At 39.3% G+C, this 23951-nt stretch overlaps 1 protein-coding gene across 1 annotated transcript; it reads left to right on the top strand.

Annotated features, from left to right (window-relative positions):
- The first annotated feature begins 9677 nt into the window (after positions 1-9677).
- On the top strand, positions 9678-22863 carry C10H11orf97 (chromosome 10 C11orf97 homolog). The gene is made up of 4 exons (XM_061203702.1): positions 9678-9819; positions 14534-14638; positions 22097-22222; positions 22748-22863. Exons 1-4 carry the CDS (start codon positions 9678-9680, stop codon positions 22861-22863), a joined length of 489 nt encoding a protein of 162 aa, XP_061059685.1.
- The last annotated feature ends 1088 nt before the right edge of the window (positions 22864-23951 follow it).

Genomic DNA, 23951 nt, shown 5'->3' with positions numbered 1-23951 from the left:
AGGGAATTCCCTGATTGTGCCTATTAATCCCAGTATTTCCCCTGTATCTAATTGCTACCTTCCCCCTCAGACATAAACATCGTGCCTGCTATACAGTAAGTATTCAATACAGTGAGTAAATAAATGAATAAAAGAAAGGGAAAAATACCCTTCCATGAAATTTCATTTGGAGTCTCATGGCTCTAGTTCATTCATTCATTTTCAAAATGTTTTTAAAACATCTACCATGAGCACTGACTAGATGCCGAGTATTCAGGGAGGAACGAGGTTAGACTTGGTCTCTGCTCTCATGCCAGCACCTCGCAGGGCTCCATGGGTAACCAGAAAAGAAAGCAGAAGTTAACTGATGCTTTGTCTTATACAGGGAAGGGCAACGCTGGGGAACTTTCCCGCCACGAGTGAGGTCTGTAACGTAGACTTCATGCTGTGTCACCTCTAGCCCAGGGCAAGACAGATACAGAACTTTGTACCACAGAACTTGAAGTAGGTAGGGAAGACAGACAGACATACAGACAAGGGGTTCCGATACAGTGTGAGAAGTGCTCTTTAAGAAAGCTATGTGCTATGAGGGCAGAGAAGGGTCGCTGAAGCTAATCTGGGGAGAAGTAGCTCTGGAAAGACAGTAGCAATGGTGTAAAATCATACTTAATGATGAGATATGTTGAAACTGTGGCTTGTAAACTAGAATAATGATTAAATTTCTAGGTCCCTGAAGCTACTTCTTTGTCACTCCTCTCTGTTGATTGTCAAACACTTGTATGAAATTGACAGGTAAGGAGGAAATTAATCCCATTTGGATTATGAGGAGAGGTAAGGAGGCTGAGGAGTAGCTATTTGGGTGAGGATGCCTGATTTATTTTCCTAATCATGACTAAACCTAGGAAAGCATACCAGGCTCAACCCTCAAGTGAGAAGCAGAGGGCCTCAGAGTCAAAAGTGGTGGTTGACACCCAAGCCAACAGGAGGCTGAATCACGCTCTCCTGAAACCGTGGACAGAACTCTCTTCTTACTAGCAAAGCTAAACCTTGGATGATGTCTAGAAGTAACACTAGACAACCTCACTCCTCATAGAAGAAGCCATGTGTCCACGTGCACACTCTCACCCCATGAGCTTGCACTAAAAAAGACCTGTGGTCCATAGAACTCCTGAGCACTTCCGGATTGTTCAGCTTTGCGATATTGGTCCAGATGTTAGGGGACAACTGCAGACAGGAATAACTTTGAGTCTCCTCATGCAGAGAAATATTTAAAATAACTTTTCTGAAACTTTTTTTTTCGGCTTTCCTTATCTGCAGGGAGAAGAGTATAGTGGTTATGAGCCGGGCCCTGGAGTTCGACTGTCTGGGTACAAATGCAGTGTGATCTTGGGCACATTGTGGAACCTCCCTATGCCTCAGTTTTCTCATCTACAAAATGAGCATAAGGATAGAACCTACCTCCTAGAGTTGTTTTAATTATGACAACATGCATTAATATACCATGTTTCATTGATTCTATGACATGCATTTTTCACATTTATCATGTCTGAAATTGAGGTGCAATTTACAGTCAATAGCATAGCATAGTTTATTTGCCTCAGTGGTATGAAAAATAATGGTGTAGCTTATAATCAGTGGCATCTTAGATGTGATGAAATTCAGGATGCAAAGAGCTTAGAAAAATACATAGCACAGAAACAGTACTAAATGAATATTTAATAGATGATATAGATATAAATATATATAGTTCTTCTACCTTCATCAGAGCCAACCTATATAGCTCATTTTTAATGAAATGTCCAAGATCGCAATGGCAAATGATAACATGACTGACCCATTTCCCAGGAAAGAGAGAAGCTGCTCTTCATACTTGGCCTGGAGTTGGTGGAAGCATGTGGTACCCATTCCTTTATCTTAGCCAAGATCTCAGAAAGGTGATATAACTGAGACCCACTGAGATGTGGATGCCTTGGACAGGTAAAAATTTGATGCCTCTTTAGATCAACATTCTTTTCCTAATCATTTATTAGAGCGACTGGTACTCTGAGACACAGCAGAGAAGTAGGATCTCTGACAGTGAGGCTCAGAAATCCAGCTCTCATCCCAAACCTGCATACACCAGGGAACAAATCCAAAGCCCTAAGTTAACCAACTGCTGTTCTTAGGAGGATAGTGATCATTGGACTACCATTCCCCAAGTGACTAATGAGAGTCTTGTTTTCCAATTACAGACCCCGCTATCCCTAAGAGAAGATGCAATAAACACATTTTCTAAATACCAGCAAATTTCCAGTGATGCTCTAGTGAAGCTTGGAGACTGGTTCTATAAGCAACTCCTAAGCCTCCCCTACCAACTTTAATTCAGCTCAACTCTGGGCCCCAAAAGGAGTTTATTCAGGTGGCAGACACGCAGACATGAGTGAATGTTATATATTTAGACAGGGGATCAAAAGGAGCTTCCCTGGCCTTTTGTTTCTTGCTGAGTGCGTGTTCCCTTTTAAAATGTATTCGACTGTCAATGGGAGAAAGCAGAACATTCTGTTTTAAACTTCCACATTTTAAATTTTCTTCATTTTGAATAATCTGTGTATCTGTCATCTGTATTGTTTTATTTAACTGGAAAAAACATATATTGCCTTTGTATTATGAAAGTTTATTTTACTTTCCAGGAAAAAAGTAAAATGAATTTCTAGCAATATGTTTATAATAGAAAGAATAATTAGAAAAGTAAAATAAAAAACTTATGCATGTTATGATCACAGTGTGTGAACATACGCAAAGGATAATAAAGGACTGAGAAAAGCTAAATAATTGCCTTTGCACGATAGGTAAGTAAAATTATTTTCTTTTATTTTTGTGTATTTAAAATTTTATACAGAAAAACTATCTTACAAGAGAAAAAATGAAATTTTTTTTCAAAGCAAATAGTATTAAATTCAGCTGAAGTTTGGAAACCACTGTAGCTTTCGTAAATATACCTTTTTAAAAAACTCACAGGAGTATTTCATTTTCACTAGCTGTTCATAGATCACCAAGGCACTGAGTCATTTTATAATACAAACAGGAAATGGAGGTTCTGATGAAGCAAGATGACCAAAATCCACCTTCTCCAGATATGGGTAAACCGCTTGGTATGGCTCTCTTGCCTAACCCCTGTTAATATTATTTAGTATTTTCATAGTCCTTTCAGGATGATATAACAAAATATCATAGTGGCTTAGAAACAAGCATTTATTTCTCAGTGTTCTGGATGCCAGGAAGTCAAAGATCCAGGGGCCAGCAGAGTCAGTGTCTGGTGAGAACCAACTTCCTGGTTCATAGATGGCTGTTTTTTTGCTGTATACCCACATGGCAGAAGGGGCAAGCAAGCTCTCTGTGGTGTCTTTCTAGAGGCACTAATCCCTTTCATGAGGGCTCTACTATCATGACCTAATCACCTCCCAAAAGCTCCACTTCCAAATACCATCACTTAAGTTTCAACGCATGAACTTTGGAGGGAGACAAACATTCAGTCTATGGCAGTAATGTTGAAGTCTGTTCAGTGGGTGAAGGAGGACCATTTAACTTAAGTAGATGGTCTCTTCTTTTCCAAATATTGATGTGGATAGAGGAGACACTTATTTATTCATTCAGCAAACACTGAGTGCCTTCCTCCCCACTGTGGGCTAGGCTCAGTGCTAATTGCTGGAGACACAGAGTGTATAAAACATGGTCTCAGCTGTCCTGGAACTCACAATCTCAGCTTTCTACCAGGTCATCTCGATTTTCAACACGGAACTTTAAACATTTATTTCAGAAATCTATTTGCCTAAGTATCTATTCCATTATAACTACTTATGAATTTAAAATAATTGCTGTTTATTTTTATCACTGCAAAATATATTAAGGAAAACATTCAGTCTTATCTCTGTCTATATGTGTCTGTCTTCGTCTGAATATGACAGCATCTGGCAATTGCAAAAGAACTCCAGAAGTGTAGATAAATGGGAAAAGCAGAGGTCTGGGTATCAGGAGACTTTGATTTAAATCTAAGCTCTGCCATTTATCAGCTTTTGGAGCTCTCTGAGCCTTAAATCCCTCATTTGTAAAATGGGAATAATAATACCTACCTCACATTTTTGACATGAGAATGAAATGAACTAAACAATGTGAAGCACTTAACCTATAGCAAAACTGAACAAACGCTAGTTTGTTTCCTCCTTATAGTTTCACTGTAGGTAGGTGGCCAGTCTTTCATTTGGGGGGAAAAAATGCAATTACAAAAATCTGGAATTTACAAGACAGGTATTTTTAGGGCTCTGGTTCTCTTTTCAGAAATATTAAACTCAGATTATAAATAGGTTAGCTGCAGGATTCACCTTGACAATTCAATTCCAAATCAAGATAGCACAGAACCTTTGCAGCACAACCCTCCAGACAGGATGTCTGCTCTCACCACTTCTATTAAACAGTTTACTGCAGATTCTAGTCAGGGCAATTAGGCAAGAAAAGAAAAGAAAAGACATCCAGATTGGAAAAGAACTAAAAGTATCTCTATATGCAGGTGATATGATCTTGTATATGAAAAATCATAAGGAATCCACTGGGAAAAAACTATTAGAACTAATAAATGAGTTCAGCAATGCTCCAGGATGCAAGATCAATATACAAAAATCAACTCTATTTTTATATAGTATCAATGAGCAAACTGAAAATTAAATTAAGAAAACAATTTCATTTATAATAGCATTGAAAAGAAAAAAACATACTTTGGAATAAACTTAACAAAAGAAGTACAAAACTTTTGCTGTGCGAACTATAGAAGATTGTTGAAAGAAACTAAAGAAGCACAAAATAAACAGAAAGACATCCCATTTTCATGGATCAAAACACTTATTATTGTTAAGATGGCACTACCCCCCACATTGATCTATAGATTCAATGCAATTCTATCAAAATTCCAGCTAACTTCTTCACAAAAATTGACAAGCTGATCCTAAAATTCATATGGAAATGCAAAGAACCCAGAAGAGCCAAACAATCTCGAAAAAAAAAACAAAGTTGGAGATCTCACACTTTTTTATTTCAAAACTTACTAGAAAGCTTGTGGTACTGGCATAAGGATAAACATATATATCAGTGGAACAGAATTTTGAATCCAGAAATAAACCCTCACATTTATGGAGCACTGAATACTTTTGACAATAGTGTCAAGACAATTCAATAGAGGAAAAAATAGCCTTTTTCAATAAATGGTTCTGGGAAAACTGGGTATCCATGGGCAAAAGAATGAAGTTGGACTCCTACATCACACTATAATGTTAATACAAAAATTAAAATGATCAAATACTTAAATGTAAGAGCTAAAACTATAAAACTTTTAGAAGAAAACATATGGAAAAAATCTTCATGATATTAGATTTGGCAATGATTTCTTGGATATGTCACCAAAAACACCACATTAAAGGAAAAATATAGATAAATGGGACTACATCAAAATTAAAACTTTTTTAAAATCAAAGGACACTATCAACAAAGTGAAAGGCAAGTCATTAAATGGGAGAAAATATTTATAAACCATATATCTGATAAGGGATTAATATCCAGAATATACAAAGAACTGTTAAAACTCAACAACAAAAAACCCAATTCAAAAAAGGATAAAATACTTGAATAGACATTTCTCCAAAGAAGATACACAAACAGCCCATAAACACATGAAAAGATACTCAAATCACTAGTCATTAGGAAAACGCAAAGCAAAATCACAAAGAGATACCACTTCACATTCATTAGGATAGCTAGCTGTTATATTTTTTAAAAGGAAAGTAACAAGAGTTGGCAAGGATATAGAGAAATTGGAACCTTTGTGCATTGCAGGTGGCAATGTAAAGTGGTGCAGCCACTTGAAAAAGTTTAATGGTTCCTCACAAAATTAAACACAGAACTACCATATGATCCAGTAATTCCATTTCTAGGTATATACTCAAAAGAACTGAAAGCAGGAACTCAAAACTGATACTTGTACACCCGTGTTCATTGCAGCATTACTTGCAACTGCCTAAAGGTGGAAACAACCCAAATGTCCATCAACAGATGAACAGATATACACAAAATTGTATGTACATACAATGGAATATTATTCAATCTTAAAAAAGGAATGCAATTCTGATTCATGCTACAACATGGATGAACTTTAAAAACATTATGCTAAATGAAATAACCCAGACACAAAAGGAAAAGTTTGTATGATTCCACTTATATGAAGTACCTAAAGTAGTCAAATTCACAGAGACAGAAGATAGAACAGAGGTTACCAGAGGGCAGGGAGAGGGGGAAATTGAGAATTATTGTTTAATGGGTACAATTTCTGTTTGGGATAATGAAAAAATTCTGGAAATGGATAGTGGTGATGGCTGTACAACACTATGAATGTACTTAATGCCACTGAATTGTATACTTAAAAATGGTTAAAAGAGTAAATTTTATGTTATGTACATTTTATCACAATAAAAATAAAGCAGTTAGACCTCCAGATCCCCCATACCTAGCAGCTAGATGGTTGACCCCCACCCCCCCATCCACTCCAGCAGAAGATTGGAGGTAATTCACTGAAGGAAGTCAAACAGGCTCTCTGGATGGAAGGTACAAAGTACAGTTGAAGGCAGGACCACCATACTGAAACGGGAAGTTCATGAATACTTACATTCTACATATTAAGCCTTCAGTTCTCTTCTCCCCCTCACTTCCCAGGGTGCTGGTACCAGACTGATTCCCTCCAGCAGGGAGACCGGAGGAGTCACTCCATGGAGAATCAGAGCAGTTCACAAGATAAGACCTTAAAATACCAACATGAGGGCTTCCCCAACTGAACAGCCGAGACAGGTCACCCGTCAGTGAAACCCCCAGTTGATAAGCCCGCCTGTATGCACAGAATCATATGTCCACTACTAGATAGGGCAAGACAGTCAAAGATCACCTGAAGGTAGAGGAAAGCTACTAAGAGAACAAAACAAACCAGAACAGGTAACTTGGGGGAAGCAACAATTATACAAGAAGAAAGTAACATTGGAAATGAGTGTATCATTAATATCCTTAGACAGATAAGATATTGCATCCATGGTATAAAGCCAAAGTGTTATACAAAAAAGAGAGTTCTGAGAAATTAGAAACTTGATGGCAGAAGTGAAAAATAAAATGCATTGAAAGTACTGTTGAGGAAATCTCCAGAAAATAGTGCAAAAATACAGAGATATAAAATAGAAAAAAAGTCAGAAAATTAGAGGACAAATCAGAAGATCTAATATACAAATGACAGGAGTTCCAGAGGGAACAGAGAAAAAATAGAGATTACAATAAAACAATTCAAGAAAAAGTCTCTAAAATGAAGGACATGAGTTTCTAGATTGAAATGATCTGCTGAGTGCCCAGCAAAATGGTTGAAAATTTACCCACATCAAGGGGTATCATCATGAAATTTCAGAACAATGAAGACAAAGAGAAGATCCTCCATGTTTCTAGAAAGAAAGAACAGGTCCTATCCAAGAGGTCAGGAATAGAATGGCAGTAGAATTCTCTGTGGCAACAGTAGATGCCAAAAGACAATTGTGCAATGACTTTAAAATTCTGAAGAAAAACTATATCCAAATTAGAGTTCTTTATCCAGCTAGACCCTCACTTTAGTAGAGAATAAAATAAAGATACTTTTAAACCTGTAAAAACTTGGACATTTTATCTCCCATACACAATTTCTGAAAAAGCTCCTGGAGATATGCTCTACCAAATAAGTAAGGAAACCAAGAAAGAGAAGAATATGGACTCTACAAATCAGGGATTCAAGGCAAGAGAGAGGCATGATGGTGAAGGGAGATCCTTATACAACAGCTGTGCAACCACAGGTCTGGAGAGCGACCAGTGCAGACTGGGGCAGATCAGAGGTCTCTCTGGAAGGGACTTTTTCAAAAAGATGAAATTGATAGAATTCCTCATGTGTTTGAACATATTAAGAGATTTACACAAGGAGAGTTTGGGAATTAATTAGTGATAAGGACATTAAAAATCAAGCAAATTAAAGAGCAAGGCACCTAGAGAGTCTCATATTTAGTGAAGTCAGAAGGAGAAAGACAAATACCATATGATATCACTTGTATGTGCACTCTAAAAGAATGATACAAATGAACTTATTCACAAAACAGAAACAGACTCACAGACATAGAAAACAAACTTTTGATTACCAAAGGGGATGGGGGGGAGATAAATTAGGAGTTTGGGATTAACAAATACACACTACTATATGTAAAACAGATAAACCACAAGGACGTACTGTGTAGCATAGGGAACTATACTCAGTATCTTGCAATTATCTATAATGGAAAAGAATCTGAAAAAGAATATATATATATATAACCGAATCACCTTGCTATGCACCTGAAACTATCACAACATTGTAAATTAACTATACGTCAATAAAAAAAGAAGCAAAAAAAAAAAAAAAAAAAAGAGCAAGGCAATTATCAACTCCAGGTAATTAAAATGTTGTACAGAAAGAAAAAGTGACCCTAGGATATTGTGCAGTGGATAAAATCAGCTGCGACTAGAGTTTACATAGCCATAGTAAATGAAACCCCTCTAGGCAAAATTTCAATTTATCTACATTGGGAGTTTGAAGGTGCAGTTAAGTACATGTGAGGTGGGAAGCATGGAAGAGAGCTAAATCTTCACTCTCCCATAGCAGGAAATCAAGACATGATACCTGAAACTAAAAAATCTAAAGAGCAGCAAAATAAGCAGTTGGTTATATGGTTGTAAACGCTAAATTATCAGCCAAAAGAGGTGAAAAGTGGAGTAAAATGGAGGTAAAATGGAGGCAGATGGGGTCCCCTGTATTTGGCTACAAACCTTGTAGAACCATTTAATTCTGCACGTTTAGCTTTCATAAAATTAACACCACAACATTTTTTTGAATGACTGCAAAAACAAAACAAAAGCAACCTCTTGCTCCAAATAAAACCCTAGATTTTCCCATTTGCTATTCAAATTAAACTTTTCTGAATTTGATTTCTTCATCTGTAAAATTAGTTTTTATATGGATTCAAATAGATTGTGAATACAAAAGTGCTTGGACACTACAAGAGTTGTTTATTAATAATAACAACAACAACAACTTACAATCCAAAAGTTGGGAATCCTCAACATTGATTTATTTGATCATGTGTGTGTAGCAGGGAGCGGGACACGACAAGCAAAGCACTGCGTGAAACCAGAGACCTTTCCTTGAACTCACTGCCCAGTCATTCCTCCCGCCCCTACTTGTTCCAGGTGGTGATTTATTCTTTAGCCTTTGGGGCCAAACTTTTCTGAATTCGGATTCCGGCTGTGCCACTTCTAGTTGTGTAACCTCAGACAATATCCTTAGCTTTTCTGAATCTCAGTTTCCCTACCAGGGAATAGTGAACCCCCTCTCGCCAAACTGGTGTCACAAACAAACGAGAGATTAATGGAAAGAAAGTCCTTTGCTTTGGTCGGTAAGTAACTGCAGCTCCCCAACTCCAGCGCCTTCCTGGGCGCGCGGGACACCTACAGACTCCCGCTGGGAGCGGCTGGGGGCGGGGAGGATCCACAGTCACCATGGCAACCGGAGACGCCTCGCGTTCTCCAGCAGCTTGCGGCGGAGCAGAGAAGGCCAGCCGGCCGCGCTCCGCGAAGAAGACCCCCGCGGCATGAGGGGGGAGGAGGCGGTGACCGCGGTGGCGATGCCCGAGGCGGGCCGCGACGGCGAGCAGTCTCGGCCGCCCGCAGGCCTGGGGTGCGGGGCGCGCGGGGAGACCGGAGGCCGCGGCCCCCAAGAGTCCCGGAAGCAGTGTGAGTTCCCTTTCAGCCTCGGACCCTGCGGGAAGGACGTGGGCGAGGAGAAGCGGTGAAAGGTGAACTGGGGGAAACCGGAGTAAGACTAGCTGAAGCCGCAAAGGTTTTGGAGGGAGGGGGCGGAGCTGCTGTTTTGGCAAAGGCAGGGGTGATGGTTTTGTGGCCTAAGGCATCTGGTCCATTTCCCCAAGCCCTCCTTCATAAAAGGCTACCTGAGTCCAGGTAGCCTCCAACTTAATTGGTAGTGGCATTGGCCTGGAAGGTATTGAAAAAAATTGTGTGTGTGTATATATACATACATATGATATTAAAAATATTAAATTATAAAATATATCTTAATTATAAAAATGTGTAAAGTATAATATATATTTAAGTTTTAAATATATTTAAAAATATGTTTAAATTATAAAAATGTGTAAAATGTAATATATAAATTTAAATTTTACACATAATAAAACTATGAAATTTATTTTTTAAATACATAAATTATATACACACATGGAAACATGCAGATCATTTTTGTCAATTCCTTCATTTTACAGGCCAGGAAACTGAGGTCTACACTAGAGGAAAGGAAGTGACTTGCCTACCGTCACTCAGTGCTGGAGAAATCCTTCAAACACTTAAACCCCCATCTCTTGGATTATCAGTTCATAAATTATGATTACCTGATCCTTTTAGAATCTCACAATTATGGGCCACATTTTAACACACTGCTGTTGTTTCCTCCCTGCCCTGCCAAACACACAAACAACATTCAAATAAGTAAAAGCAGTTCTGGTTCACAGTCACAGCCAACATGGTTGAGTCCGCGCTAGGTCGAAGTGCTCTTCCATACTGTTCCATAAATTTACAGATATTTCACAGCCCTTTGTGCCCCACAGGTCTTCAGTAGGTGGTAAGGAATGATGAAGATGAAAATAATAGGCCAAAGAGGAAGGCAAGCGTTCCCAGCCCTTTTGCAGCGCCTCCCTGATTGCCTCTAGAGCAGCGTGGCTCCCTCTGCGCCAGGACAACAGAGGAGCAAGGGTTGGGCTGAAGCGGCTCAGCTTCCGCTCCTAGAGGGACCATGCACCCTCCTCTTGGGAGACGGAGACCCCCCGAGGAGCCACAGAACTGCTGCCGCCTGGTGAAAGGACCTCTTCCCTCAGCATCAGCCACAATGTGCCTGATTATGATACCTCATTCCTGTTACTGTCAACAGCATGCAGAGACCTTATTTAGAGCAACTAAATTCAGTATATATAAGTATTCAGTATACTTAAGTAATTCCTTACTCCGACTTAAATTTCTATCTAACTGGGAATTTTCCTGTTAAAGATGCTATAATTTAAAGGTTCTGTATTCTCCTTGGCTGTAGGAGTAAAAGGTGGAATTAACCATTCACTCATCAATTTGACAACTATTGAGTCCTTTCTGCATGTCAGGCATTGGGCTGGTTGCTGGGAAATGAATAATGAATTAAGGCAGGTGTCCAGACTTTCAGGAGCTCACAAAGTCAGGGTGGGGGGCATATGAAGAGTTCCTGCCTCAGCCTTCCTGAGTTCCTGGCCTCAGCTGAAGTAGAGACAAAACACTTACACCTGCACAAAGTACCCATTCAATTTTCAATTTTTTTTTTTTTGAAAGGTCTTCAATCTCTATTTTTTGGAAAGGTCCCCAGTCTCTGTACAGCTTCTACTCCCTAATCACACATCTGCTCCCAAATATACACAGGTAAAATGTGGTGCTTTCCCACTGAAACATTTTTGAATTATATAGTGGTGGCTATTTGAGCACCCACCAAATCTTTCATAGACTCAGTGTTACCTTTCTTTTTTTCTTTTTTCAGTGTTACCTTTAAAATAATTTGTAGTGCTTTCGCCACGCTGGCTGAACTATCCCAGTATTCTCCATTTTATTAAATCACTGAATCCAGTACAATCAGGTTAGTGTAGTGTGGTGGGGCTATAACCTCCCTTGATCTGAAAATTATACTTCTATTAAGTGGATCTAAAATTACATGAGCTGTTTTGACAGACACATTATATTATTAACACACATAACAAACGCAGTCTATGACATCCTTAGTTTCTCTTTCCCCCCCTGTCCAATTGAAAACATTTGACCCAGGCCTCTTCTGTCCTATGCTTATGCAATTCCTTTGTTTGGTCCTAAATACAGGTCGTTATATGTATCCCCAACCATACCGTCCTATGAATTTTAGCACTTCATTCTGGGTGTTGAAGGCCCTTTGAGTCCTGAGTTTGCCATTCAGCACATAAACCGTTCACCAGGTTTGTGCCATTCTCACATTTGGTGAGTTTGCTGGAAGTTCCTATATTCAAATTAACAAATTAAATGGTGACCCCAACAGTTCCAAGTAGAGTCTCTAGAAGCCCCTGATCTGTCAGTCAGCATCTTTGGCGTGGGTACTCTCTGCCAAAGAGAAATGCACTTTATCAAATGCCTTGCTGCAATGCACATACTACACTGTGGCTACAGCATCTCCCTAATCTATCTAGTTTAGTAATTTGATTTGAGAGAGTTAAGTAGGCATGACTTTTAATTTTTATGACTTCTGGAAGTTACTTTTTCGTCTATAAAATAGGAATAATTATACCTGCCCATAGGTTGTCAGGAAGAGAGATAATATATGTAAGATGCCTAGGGCATGGTAGCATTCAATAAATTGTAGCAATTGTTATTAGCCAGCTTGTTTGCTTTCTTTCTTTCTTTCTTTCTGTCTTTCTTGGAGCAGGGAATATTTGCCTATACTAGCTCTTTACTACTGTCTCATTTTTCATAGTTCCTCAAAACCTTTGGTGATTTCCTCTGTAAATTCTCATAACAGAAGGGCTGAAATTTGTCAAGAGACTTGAACTTAGAGCAAGTGATCTCTTCCTCTCTTCTGAACTATTATAGGCTTTTCTTCTTTCTTGGCCACATTTCTTACACCCTTTTTCTGCCTGAAGATCATGATTTAACCAAAAAAGTTTAAACCAAAGTTAAGCTAGAGTAATTCTGACCCTCATTCATCTCTCATTCATATGACTTCTAATTTGGGGGAAACAAGATTCAGAAAGTATCTAACTCTGCCTTGTTCATGTCTGAGGGTGTGTTTGGGTCTCATGACCAGGAATGAACCAGACCCACAGCCATATGCAGCAGGTCTTTTGCCCCATTGGGGTCAGTCTGCACACAAATCAAATTTATTTACTTGTCTTCCCTATCGGTTAGTCAGGAAAAGATGACACCTGCCATAGCTTTGTGTTGGTTAGTTAGGTTTTCCATGGCTCCTTGGATTGAGCTTTTGGGCACTAAGACTAGAGCTACTGGTTCCCTGATGTTCACAAGGCTGCGTGCGCAGACATGCATATAGAAGAATCTTTCACTAATTGAACAATGCTTAGTTCCACTTGAACACACATTTGTTGAGCATCTATTATTATGTCAAACTCTGTTCTAGGACTCTAATGAACTGAACAGACAACATCCCTGCTCTTATGGTATTTATGGCCTGGTAAGGGAGACATATGGTAAACTAATAGTTACACAAATAATTGTATATAAAGTAAATGAGGCTGCACACACATTGCAATAAATCAAATGAAAGAAAAGAGGAGAGTACTATGAGAAAAAGTAACCAGGGGCATTTCAAGATTGTGGAGCCAAGGAAAGTTTCCTTAAAGAACTGACATTTCAGCATAGACCTGAAATTCAGGTAGAAGTTACCCGGGGAGAAAAAATAATTAGGAGAAAGGCAGTTCAGGCAGAGAAAATAGAGTGTTCAAAGGCTTCCATGTGGGGATGGACAGAGGGCCACGTGGCCGGAGCTCAGAGAGCAAGAGAGAGAAGCTGACAGGAGAGATTAGAGAGATGGAAGGGCTCAAATGATGCAGCGCTCCCTGGGGTGAGCAGAAGAAATGTAGCTAAAGTACTTAGAACAAATAATCCATCCTCAACTATAGCAGTGTTGTCTTGTGGGGGCAGGTTTAGAGGACAGGAAAAAGTCCTATGTCCATTAGTGGCTCACTACTACAATTCAGGTTTATTCTTTAAAAGATGATGAGGGACTTCCCTGGTGGCACAGTGGTTGAGAGTCTGCCTGCCAATGCAGGGGACACGGGTTTGATCCTTGGTCCGGGAAGATCCCACATGCCATGGAACAACTAAGCCCGTGTGCCACAACTACTGAAGCCAGCGCGCCTAGAGCCTGTGCTCCGCAACAAGAGAAGCCACCGCAATGAGAAGCCTGTGCACAGCAACGAAGACCCAATATAAATAAATAAATAATAAATTTATTTTTAAAAAAAGATAATGAAATACTGCTAGACTCTTCTGTATTATGTATCTGGATTGTAGGCTCCAAGCATACATCTTTCTTATTCATTGCTGTGTCCTCTGCCCCAAATGCCTGGCACAGAGTATGTCTTTAATAAGAATTTATTGAATAAATGAAAGTTTTCTTCAAGCTAATGAAGAAACCTTCATATATTACTTCATAATACCTAAAAGAGGTATCTGAAACTTAACCCCCAAATGTAAAGTTCCCCCCAAAACTAAAAGTTACAATGGAAGAGATCTTTCCAAAATAGAGTCTGCAGGGTGAATCATCTGCTATTTGTATGGAAGGATTTGTCTCTTTAAAAAGTAGTTATTCATGTAGGTAGTGGCTAGAAGGTTGGGCAGAATTTATGATAAGTAACCAGTTTTGTTAATGTCTTTTTAGGGAAGAAATTTTTATATTGTGAGCCACATAAGAGAATTAAGGAAGTACTGGAAGAAGAACTTTACATTAAGAGAGATGAAAGCCACATTAAACATCCACCTGCAGGTAATCTCAGTAACAAATGAGGTATATTTGCAAAATGGGTATAAAATTGTCTGTCTGATGGCAGAGCGATTATTTTATTTATTGCAAAACCATGACTATTAAAAGAAAAATGGGTCCCTGGGAAATTCTTGGCTAATTTTATAATTATTTTGCCTATTCCAAATAAACTGTTGTATTTAGGAAAAAAAATGAGCTAGGTATCAGAATCTACATTGCTGTCCCACATTTTGGTGGAGTTATTTCTATTTAATGATAAGTAGAATTGTTTTCCAAGTGCCTGAAAAGCACAATAACATATTCTATCTTTATCAATATAAGTATGACCAATAACAGTGGTTCTCAAAGTTTAGACTGCATCAGAATTACCTGGGAATTACCTGTTAAAAGCAAATAGCTGGGCCTCATCCATCAGTTACTTCTGAGTAACTGGCTCAGAACGTCTTTGGTGGGACTTCCCTGGTGGCACAGTGGTTAAGAATCCGCCTGCCAATGCAGAGGACACGGGTTCGAGCCCTAGTCTGGGAAGATCCCACATGCCGCGGAGCAACTAAGCCTGTGCGCCACAACTACTGAGCCTGTGCTCTAGAGCCCATGAGCCACAACTACTGAGCCCTCGTGCCACAACTACTGAAGCCCGCGCACCTAGAGCTCGTGCTCCTTAACAAGAGAAGCCACCGCAATGAGAAGTCTGCGCACCACAATGAAGAGTAGCCCCCGCTCGCTGCAACTAGAGAAAAGTCTACGCACAGCAGCAAAGACCCAATGCAGCCAAACATAAATAAATAAATAAATAAATTTTAAAAAAGAAAAAAAAAAGGTTTGGGGTGGGGTCCAAGAATTTGCATTTCTACCAGGTTCCCGGGTGACGTTGATGATGCTGGTCCAGGGAACCCACTTTGCAAATCACTGACCCAGAAGAATCTAAGTCATTTAAATCAGTCAAAGCAGCCAAGGATTTTATCCCACATACACATGGTATGTGAGTTACATGGCCTGGGCATTGAGAGCTTGCACTGATGCTTCATTTGAAAAAAGATATGCTCTCAAGAATCCCTCATAGATGTTATTTTGAAACTGCTGGATCCCCTCATTTTCATAGTTCCTTCTCAATGATTGCTAGGTGCATATTTCATGCTTTTCAAACCATCAGGTTTTTATTGCAACCCTCTTGGGTACCAGCAGTTGCTTGAAGATATAAAAGAGCTGTAAGGCACGACTCCTATACTCAGAGAAGTTGACATTTTCTGAGGAGGATTGTTGAACAACAGTCTGGTGGGACCCAAATTCACTAAGGATTCCTAAGAGAAGATGCTGCAGGCCCAGAGGTACATCTTTTCAGACTCCATGGTGTATTTTCCCACTTTTTTTTTTTTTTCGTATTTCTTCACTCTTTATTCGGTCCTCTTGATCTATTTATTGATCTCAATACCGGTGCCACATTGTCTTTGTTACTATAGCTTTATAATGTCTTTTTTTAAAAAATGTTTTCCCACTTTATGTTTTAAAACCAGCATAGAAACACCTTTTAGGGCTTCTTGTGTCACCCATTCTTACGGAAAGAGAGACCAACAAAATGGCTCATTTTGTTCATATAGTGTCTTGAAGGAAAGTTTAAAGTCTTAGAGTTTGAACTCTATGGATGGATGCAAAATGACCTACTAAATTACTTCTCTGAACCCCAATCTACATATACTACTTCCCTGGTGATTAAAAAAAATACTTAAGTCTATACTTTTATATTTTGGGTCACCTTCATTGTTTTCAGTGATTACATAAAAGCTGATTTATACACTAGTTGGATGTTGTATTATTCTTAATGGATACATTTGATTATGAGACAGTCTAAATGATTAGGAAAAATCATTCGGTTTATAAAAATTCATTTTTCTAGGCAGTGTTTTCAAATATTCCTCATGTAAAATAGAGAATGCTTGGGCTGCATGGGGGGCTGCATTTTTAATAACATCCACCAGAGGTCGCACGGAGGTGCTATTTTAGCCTAGAAAAATCTTTCAAAGCTGAGGATTGATTCTGTAAGGTTAAGTCTTAAAGGGCTCTATTGATGAAAAACAAAAACCTACTATATTTTTTCTTTTCCTTTTCTTCTTCTCCTTTTTTTTAATGGCTGGAAGCCCCACGTCCTTGGCCAGAATAGGAAACTAGCACCCAGGGAGAATGCCACACTCTTCCAGCCTAGCCCAGAGGGCTGGCAGCTCGGGTCAGCCACTGGACCTTCTAGAAGGAGGTTTTCAGTGACACACTCTTTTAAATATCAGAAGAAAGCTATGGCCTCTCTTGCTGGAAAACACACCTTGTCACATACACCCATAATTCTGCATAAAACTCTGAGGGGCTTGTATGACTTATATAGTAGCTATTCCCAGATGTTAGGAGTAAGTATGCTTGACCCATTCATTGTCTTCACTTCTTTACTTATCGTTTGCTCCTTCACCCATCCCAAATAGGCTTTTGCTTCCATGAGTGCAGGGAAATTGTTCTTTTCCAGATTGCAAATGACCTTTTTCTTGAAGGTCAAATGCAGTGATCTTGAAGGTCAAATTCAATCTCCTGGTTTCAATCGTACCATCTATTGAGGGGCATTTGTTCTGAAGTTAAGCAGCTTAAAAGATAGCATGTTTTACTTCCGATTGAGCTAATGATGACAATAATGGAAGTACCCCAAAGCAGTGGACTTAAGTTATTTCTGTCCTTTTTTCTTCTCCTTTGGTTGAATGAAATTGGTAAAAGGTCAAAAGTTTCTTCTCTTTGGGTTGCACAAAATCAACCAAAGGTCAAAAGATCCAGAAGTTAGGTTTTAAGGATGTTTAACAGAGTGAACATTACATTTATTTTAGAATATTGTTATTTGGGTAGCAAGAAGGGACTCAGGAAAAAGCCGTTCAGTGAGGGACCCTCAGGTGATTGAGCTATCCCACCTGTTCTCGTGGTCGTGTATGACAACAGTTAATAAGAGCTGTGAAGACCTTGCAATGGCCAACATGTCCCAGGTGATTATTACTGTGCACCCCATACTTGGGTCTGGGGAATGGCATCAGTGACAACGAGAAAAATGGACTGCCAGGCCTCTAAGCCTTCCCTTCTCTGGGTTTTTGAGTCCTTCTAGGTTCCTGATGTAGAGCTATATGGGTTCAGTGAGAAGGGGAGGGGTAGGTGGGTGAAGGGAGTCTCTCTAATGATGATGATGATGATAGTGGTAATCATTAATAAATTTATTTATTTATTTATTATATTGACCATCATTCACAGTGTGTCTCCTGGACATGAAAGTTTTTACAAATTACCTCTTTTAATCTTTGCAACAACCCTATGCTCTTATTGAAACTGCAGAATGCGTTTTGGGACTTAGTAGAGTGTGGAGCTTGGTAGAGCTTCTGTCTCCGTGCAGAAAGAATTCAGTGAGAGACAGAGTGACAGGTAAGGAAAGAGTTTATTAGTATAGGACACTTGTGAGATTTACAAGTGGGTGGGCAAGAGGGTAGCACGCCAAGAACTTAGTGGGCTGCAGTTTTATAATCAAAGGAAAAGTGGGGAGGGTAGACATCAAGCTTCCATCATCAGTTTCTCCTCCACATTGGGCAGGAGTATTCTTGTCCCTACATGGTCAAACTGGGACTATCACGGAGCAATGGAAATAAGCGAAAAGGCGGTTACATATACTAAAATATGGTAAATCATCTCAGGTTTCAGTTTAATGTCACCTTTTCCTTGTATTTTTGTTTTTAGTGTGCGCAGAGAAGCATGTCCTAGGAATCATCAACTTACTGGCCTCACTGGACAGGATGTGGGTCTCATTCCACCATTGTTTTATTGTTTTAGGACATGTCTCATGCTTCTGGTGCATGGTTTTGTTGCTAAGCAAGCCCACTCGGTTTTGTTGTTAAGCAAGCCTGCTTTCTTGAGTGATCATTAACTTATAGGGGTCTCCCATACTTTTTTCTTTACTTATGATCCCTTCGTGGGATTAACTATTTAATCACCTACTTTGTCCCTGTACTCTGTCCCTATCATTATTATTCCCATTTTGCAGCTCTGGAAGCTGAGGCTTGGGGGAGGTACAATGACTTGCCTGTTGTCACACAGTGGAATAACTGATACTTGAATGTAGGCTCATCAGAAGCTGATGTCTTTGCTCTTAGCCATTGGGATATACTTTAAAATATAAGATTATGTTTTCTTAGAGGAAAAAAGATTTGAAACTGTACCGGTAGCAAATAGTATTCTCTTCAGTAACAACAAAGTTGTCACGATCTTCGCCAGGTTTAAGTTCAAACTTGAGGTAGAAGAGGTTTCAGAGGCTTTACACATTCCTGCCCCAAGCACAGGGGCCTGGATCTACAGGGTCTCATTATCCTGAAATGATGAAAAGAAGAAATGCAATTTTCTGATCAGATCTGCTGTCAGGTGTAAATGGAATTTGGGCAACCTATGAAACCTTCTGGATAAGTAAGAATTTAGCTAACATCACAATTCATATATTCTTAGTGGTTCCCTGAAGATTTCCCCCTCCTTACAACTTTTTTAAAAAGAAGAGGTAGGTTTATGAGACATGCATTATGGGACTATTGCATTCATTTTGCCATTTATTTTAAAGCTATTTTGAAAATTTTCTATAGAGGACCATGTGGAAATACATTAATGTACTACTTTAATGTTTTCAAATTGCAAGGGCTTTTGTATTTTTCTGGCTAAAACCTGCAGAGTTTATAGTAGTCATGAAAAATTTGATTAATGAAGCTCACTAGTGTTCTCTTATACATTTCCTTTCCCAATGAATTTCAAGAGTGTACTGTCAGATGCATTCATTTGTGTCTATATGTGCCTGAATGCATGCAAACTTAATGTTGAGTCTGGTTTGTTTATTATGTTTAGTACAAATTTAAGAAATGTGAAATATTACCCAGCAAGTGTGGATATTTTTGCTATTCATTAATTCATTCAACAAAAATGTTTTTGTACCTACAATATACAAGGAACTTACTAGACACCAAAGGCATGTCAAGATAATTACAAAAAAAAAAAAAGATAATTACGGAGCTTAGAAGTCGCCAAACATAAATTTAAATTAGTTAAAATTTTCTTCCTCTGACCATGTTTACAGAAAGGAAGAATAGACAATATGTTTCTAAACTGGCTTTTCAAGCTCCAATGTTCCTTATTCACAGCCCTGAGACAGCTGGGGAAACAAAAATATTTTTAAAGGGCGACCTTCTGATAGACCAGGTCAGATCCCATTGGGATCTAAAATTTTACGCTAAAATTTTCAGCGTAAAGACTTGGTTTTGTAACTTTAAAATTCAGGATAAAAACACACCTAAAAAGGTTTTTGAGTAGAAGAGGTTTGGGGGCATGAGAAGAGGAGAGAGAAGAAGAATCTCTAAGATTCCGAGCTTCAAGAAAGGATTTGATTCCTTTCTCTTAGCGTCTCTCTTATGCCTGCTGCCCTTTTCCTTTTCAGGTTAAGCTGCCAACATTGAGGTCTCTCTGGCCCTGTTCTGCACACCCGCCCTTTGTCTTCCTTCCTCCTCCTGGAAAGCATTTGCCCAGAGCTGAGAGAGTTGAATTTCCCTTTAAAGAAGCCGCTGCTTCAAAGGATATTCACACTTCTTTTTGGTCCTCTTTTCCTCCAGTTGAATATATCACTTTCCGTAATGTCTTCATCCAAATATCCTATCAAATCAAAGGCATGCTATTTTTCCCAGCACCCTCTATCCCCAAGTACAGTAAACACTTATGTATAACAACATTTTGCTTTGAGGGTTTTTTTCCATGCATTTCTAGGCATATGCATTTACATTTCAGGTATTTTCTCTATTAAGCCATAAATGTGATTGCATCTGAAAGAGCCAACTAGATTAGACTAGTACAATTCTTCTATCTAATTTGATGTGGGTTTTCTACAGAGTTCTACCTCTGGATTTTTAACCGTTTTCCATTTACCAGACCTTCCCACAATGTGGAACAAATCTAAATCTATTTTCTTGGTTTCTCACAGGGTGTCACGGGGGGTTATTGAATAAATGTTTGTGGACTCCTACATCTGAGAGTTTGTTACCCTTTTCTATCTCTAGATGGGGCAGGAAAGGAAACTGGCTTGATGAGTAAGGGAAGATTTGGGTTAGGTATAAGGAACAGCTTGAACTTTGTAAGGTCTTGGCAGAACGAAATTGTGGAGTCTTCCTTGAAGGTCTTTGAAGAAGAGGGAGGAAACGAATCTTGACAGATAGCTCCAGCCACTCCATTCAGGAGCCGGGAAGGAGGGAAAAGGACTGACGTTCAGCCTGGTGAGTCAGCTCAGTGACTGTGCCTCTGGAAATAGAATCTGAGTCCATGCTTGTACAGGAAAATCATTGTCCCTGTAAAAAAAAAAAAAAAAAGCTACTATTTATTGAGTACAAAGCACTTATGTCCATTTCATCCAAATCCTATAATAATCCTTCAAGGTAGATATTATTGTCATCCCCATGAGGGAACTGAGACACCATGGATTAAATAACTTGCCCGAAGTCATAGAATTGGTAGGTGGTAGAGCAGAGACTGAAACACAGATCTCCTCTGAACTCAAAGGCTGTGCCCCTACTCATTGTATGGTACAGACTCCTTTAGGGAGGGGTCATGTCAGTGGGTATGCCAGTGGGCAGCCTTGGATCTGTGGAGAATATTGGGCATTGACATTTGCAGCTTCAGAAATGGGAAAAACAACTTACGGCATTTACCTGAATTCACTTCTTTGTTTGACTTGGGTCACAGTTTTCTACACAGTAGATTTTCACTAAATGCTTGTTAACTGATTCCCAGAATCTAAACATGTGATTTTAGGATACAGAGAAAAGCCCAGTGCAAATCATTACTAAACCAATACTTATTGGTGGTATCAGGATTTAGGACTATAATTTGCCTTGCACAGTGCATAGACATCACGTTACAAATATTTTGTTATGATGTTTTCCAGTGAGTTTACTGTTTCTTTCAAGGGGGAGATTAAACAACAGCTAGTTTAGAAGATTGTTGGATCTATTGGATGAATTACTCTTGTAACTTTGGGTTATGTTATCTTTGGAAATATTTGTGCTTCTAGGAGTTAAAGCAGAATCAGATAAGATTGCCTGATGAAGTCCATATATTAATGATTATTTATTCCTGATTTCTCTGCGTCTTGCTATTTGTATTTCTTAATTGACTTTTCATCTATTTCATTAGGGGCAGGTTAAATTAATAACACTGTAGAGGTTTAATTGCATAGGGAATAATTCAGTGAATGAACTAGAATTACAGATTAAACAAAGGCTAAAGACCTTGGGTGGTTTGATCAATCAAACCAAATAAACCTCCACCCAAATGGCTAAAGAAAATAATCACCAAGTAAATACTTTACAAACATTTTGTGCTGAAAAGAGAAGAAGCTAATAATCATTATCTTGCTTTTGAAAATATTGACAGTGGCCCTGGAAGGGATTTGGAGCATTAGAAGGAATCTCCCTGTGGGAGGCTTGAAGCCAGGACTGCTGAGCAGAAACAGTTTACTGCCACAAGCCAAGTACTATTCGAGGCACGGAGGGCTACAAAGTAAGACCTGGATACCCTTGACTTCCACCCCAAGTATGGAAGATACTGAGCTGTTTATAAACCAGTGGTGTGTGCTTTATTTACAGCTCCCAGTCAAAATCCAATCTTCTTTTGACTTGCTTCTCTCAGGTTACTTGTAGTTTAGCTACATTGCCTTATTGTGGAACTTAAATAGTAATAGTTTAAGTAACCAATTTACCCCACGGATACAATAGAAGTTCACACTCTTGAGTTATACTCTTGACTCTTTCCTTTCCTTTTTATCCACGGAAGACCTTCCAGCACACAGGCTCAGTGGGGAGGAATCTTGCACTGTCCTTTCTTCTAGACAGAAGATCTGCGTTTACTAGTGGAAATGAGGAAAGGGAGAAGAGGGAATTCAGGAAGAATAAGGCAACTGCTTTGCTAGGTTCCATGAGTTTTACCGTATTTTAAGTAGGAGGCCACCAGGCTGGCCCCAGTAGACTGTTCCTCACAGACATTATGTTTGGGGAAAAAACTATTACTCATTCCTCACTGCCCCAGCCAGCATCTGCCAGCGATATTTGTGGCAGGATGTGGAGAAGGCAGGGGTTCTGGCATGGAAGCACAAGCAGTGTCCAGATAGTGTGCGGACATACGATTGGGTCTATAAGTCCTGAAAACAGCTCTACAATTGGGAGGGAACCCTGGGCTGAGAGGAAAGAAGTGTGTAAGTGCCAAGCGTGGGTTCTCTTAACCAAGATATGAGTCATACTGGCAAATGCTATATAGCACTTCATATTCTAGATTCTTCATATATAATTATCTATTAAATCTTTACAACAATCACATGAAACAAGTACAGTTCATTTCACAGATGAGGAAACTGAGGCACAGAAAGGTTTGAATAATTTACCCAAGTCACTCAGCTAGTGAGTAGAAGTCACGAGGCACCACCAACTCTGTGAGCCAACGGTGCACGGGAACTGGGCTGTCTGGTGAATCTGGAATGGGGTGAGGGCTCAGCCCAAGTGCCAAAAAGGAGGGGGGTCCCCAGGGAGGAAGCCTCCAGAATATGGATTCAATAGGAGGAAAATACAGCCACTAAAGACTGAGACACAAGGTGAAAAAATAAACAAACTTGTTACTCAAGGGGATTCATGTAGCAAAAAGGAACCAGTAATAGAGACCTGGGTTTAATAATAATAAAGTAGTAGTAGCCACCATTTATCATGTGCCAGGCATGGCAGTCTTTTATAGTTATGTAATCCACAGGGTCACGTGAGATGAGGGTTTCAATCTTCATTTTTCACGTGAGAAAACTGAGGCTTGGAGACATTACATTACCCAAGGTACTATGTCTAGGGGGTAGTGAGGCCAGAACTACAAACCTGTTTCCATCTGACTCCAAGACTATGCTTCAACCTTTGGGCCATCATGGCAGAGAATTTGCTCATCAGAAAACAAGGGTGGAATAGTAGTGGTTAAACAGGCACAAATGCCAGGGCCATGGGAATGCAGGGTTAGGAACCTGGGAGTCAACTACATGCAAAATCCACAAAGATGTGAGTGACCTGAAGTAATGGTTGTTCCACCCAAGTCTGGGACACTTGCCCACTGGGGGCTGTTTATTTCAGCTTTCCACCCAATTTGTCAGGTCCCAACTCTAGTGGGCAAACCCATCATTCCAAGAAAACTCACAAAGCAATTTATTTTAAAGATGATTTTCTAAATGCCATATTATAAGACTGGTTTGAAGAACAAATTA

Source organism: Eubalaena glacialis, chromosome 10 (assembly GCF_028564815.1).
Source record: "Eubalaena glacialis isolate mEubGla1 chromosome 10, mEubGla1.1.hap2.+ XY, whole genome shotgun sequence".
In the NCBI taxonomy this organism is placed as follows: Eukaryota; Metazoa; Chordata; class Mammalia; order Artiodactyla; family Balaenidae; genus Eubalaena; species Eubalaena glacialis.
The sequence above is the reverse complement of the archived record's forward strand: the minus strand, read 5'-3'. Positions and strand labels throughout refer to the sequence as shown.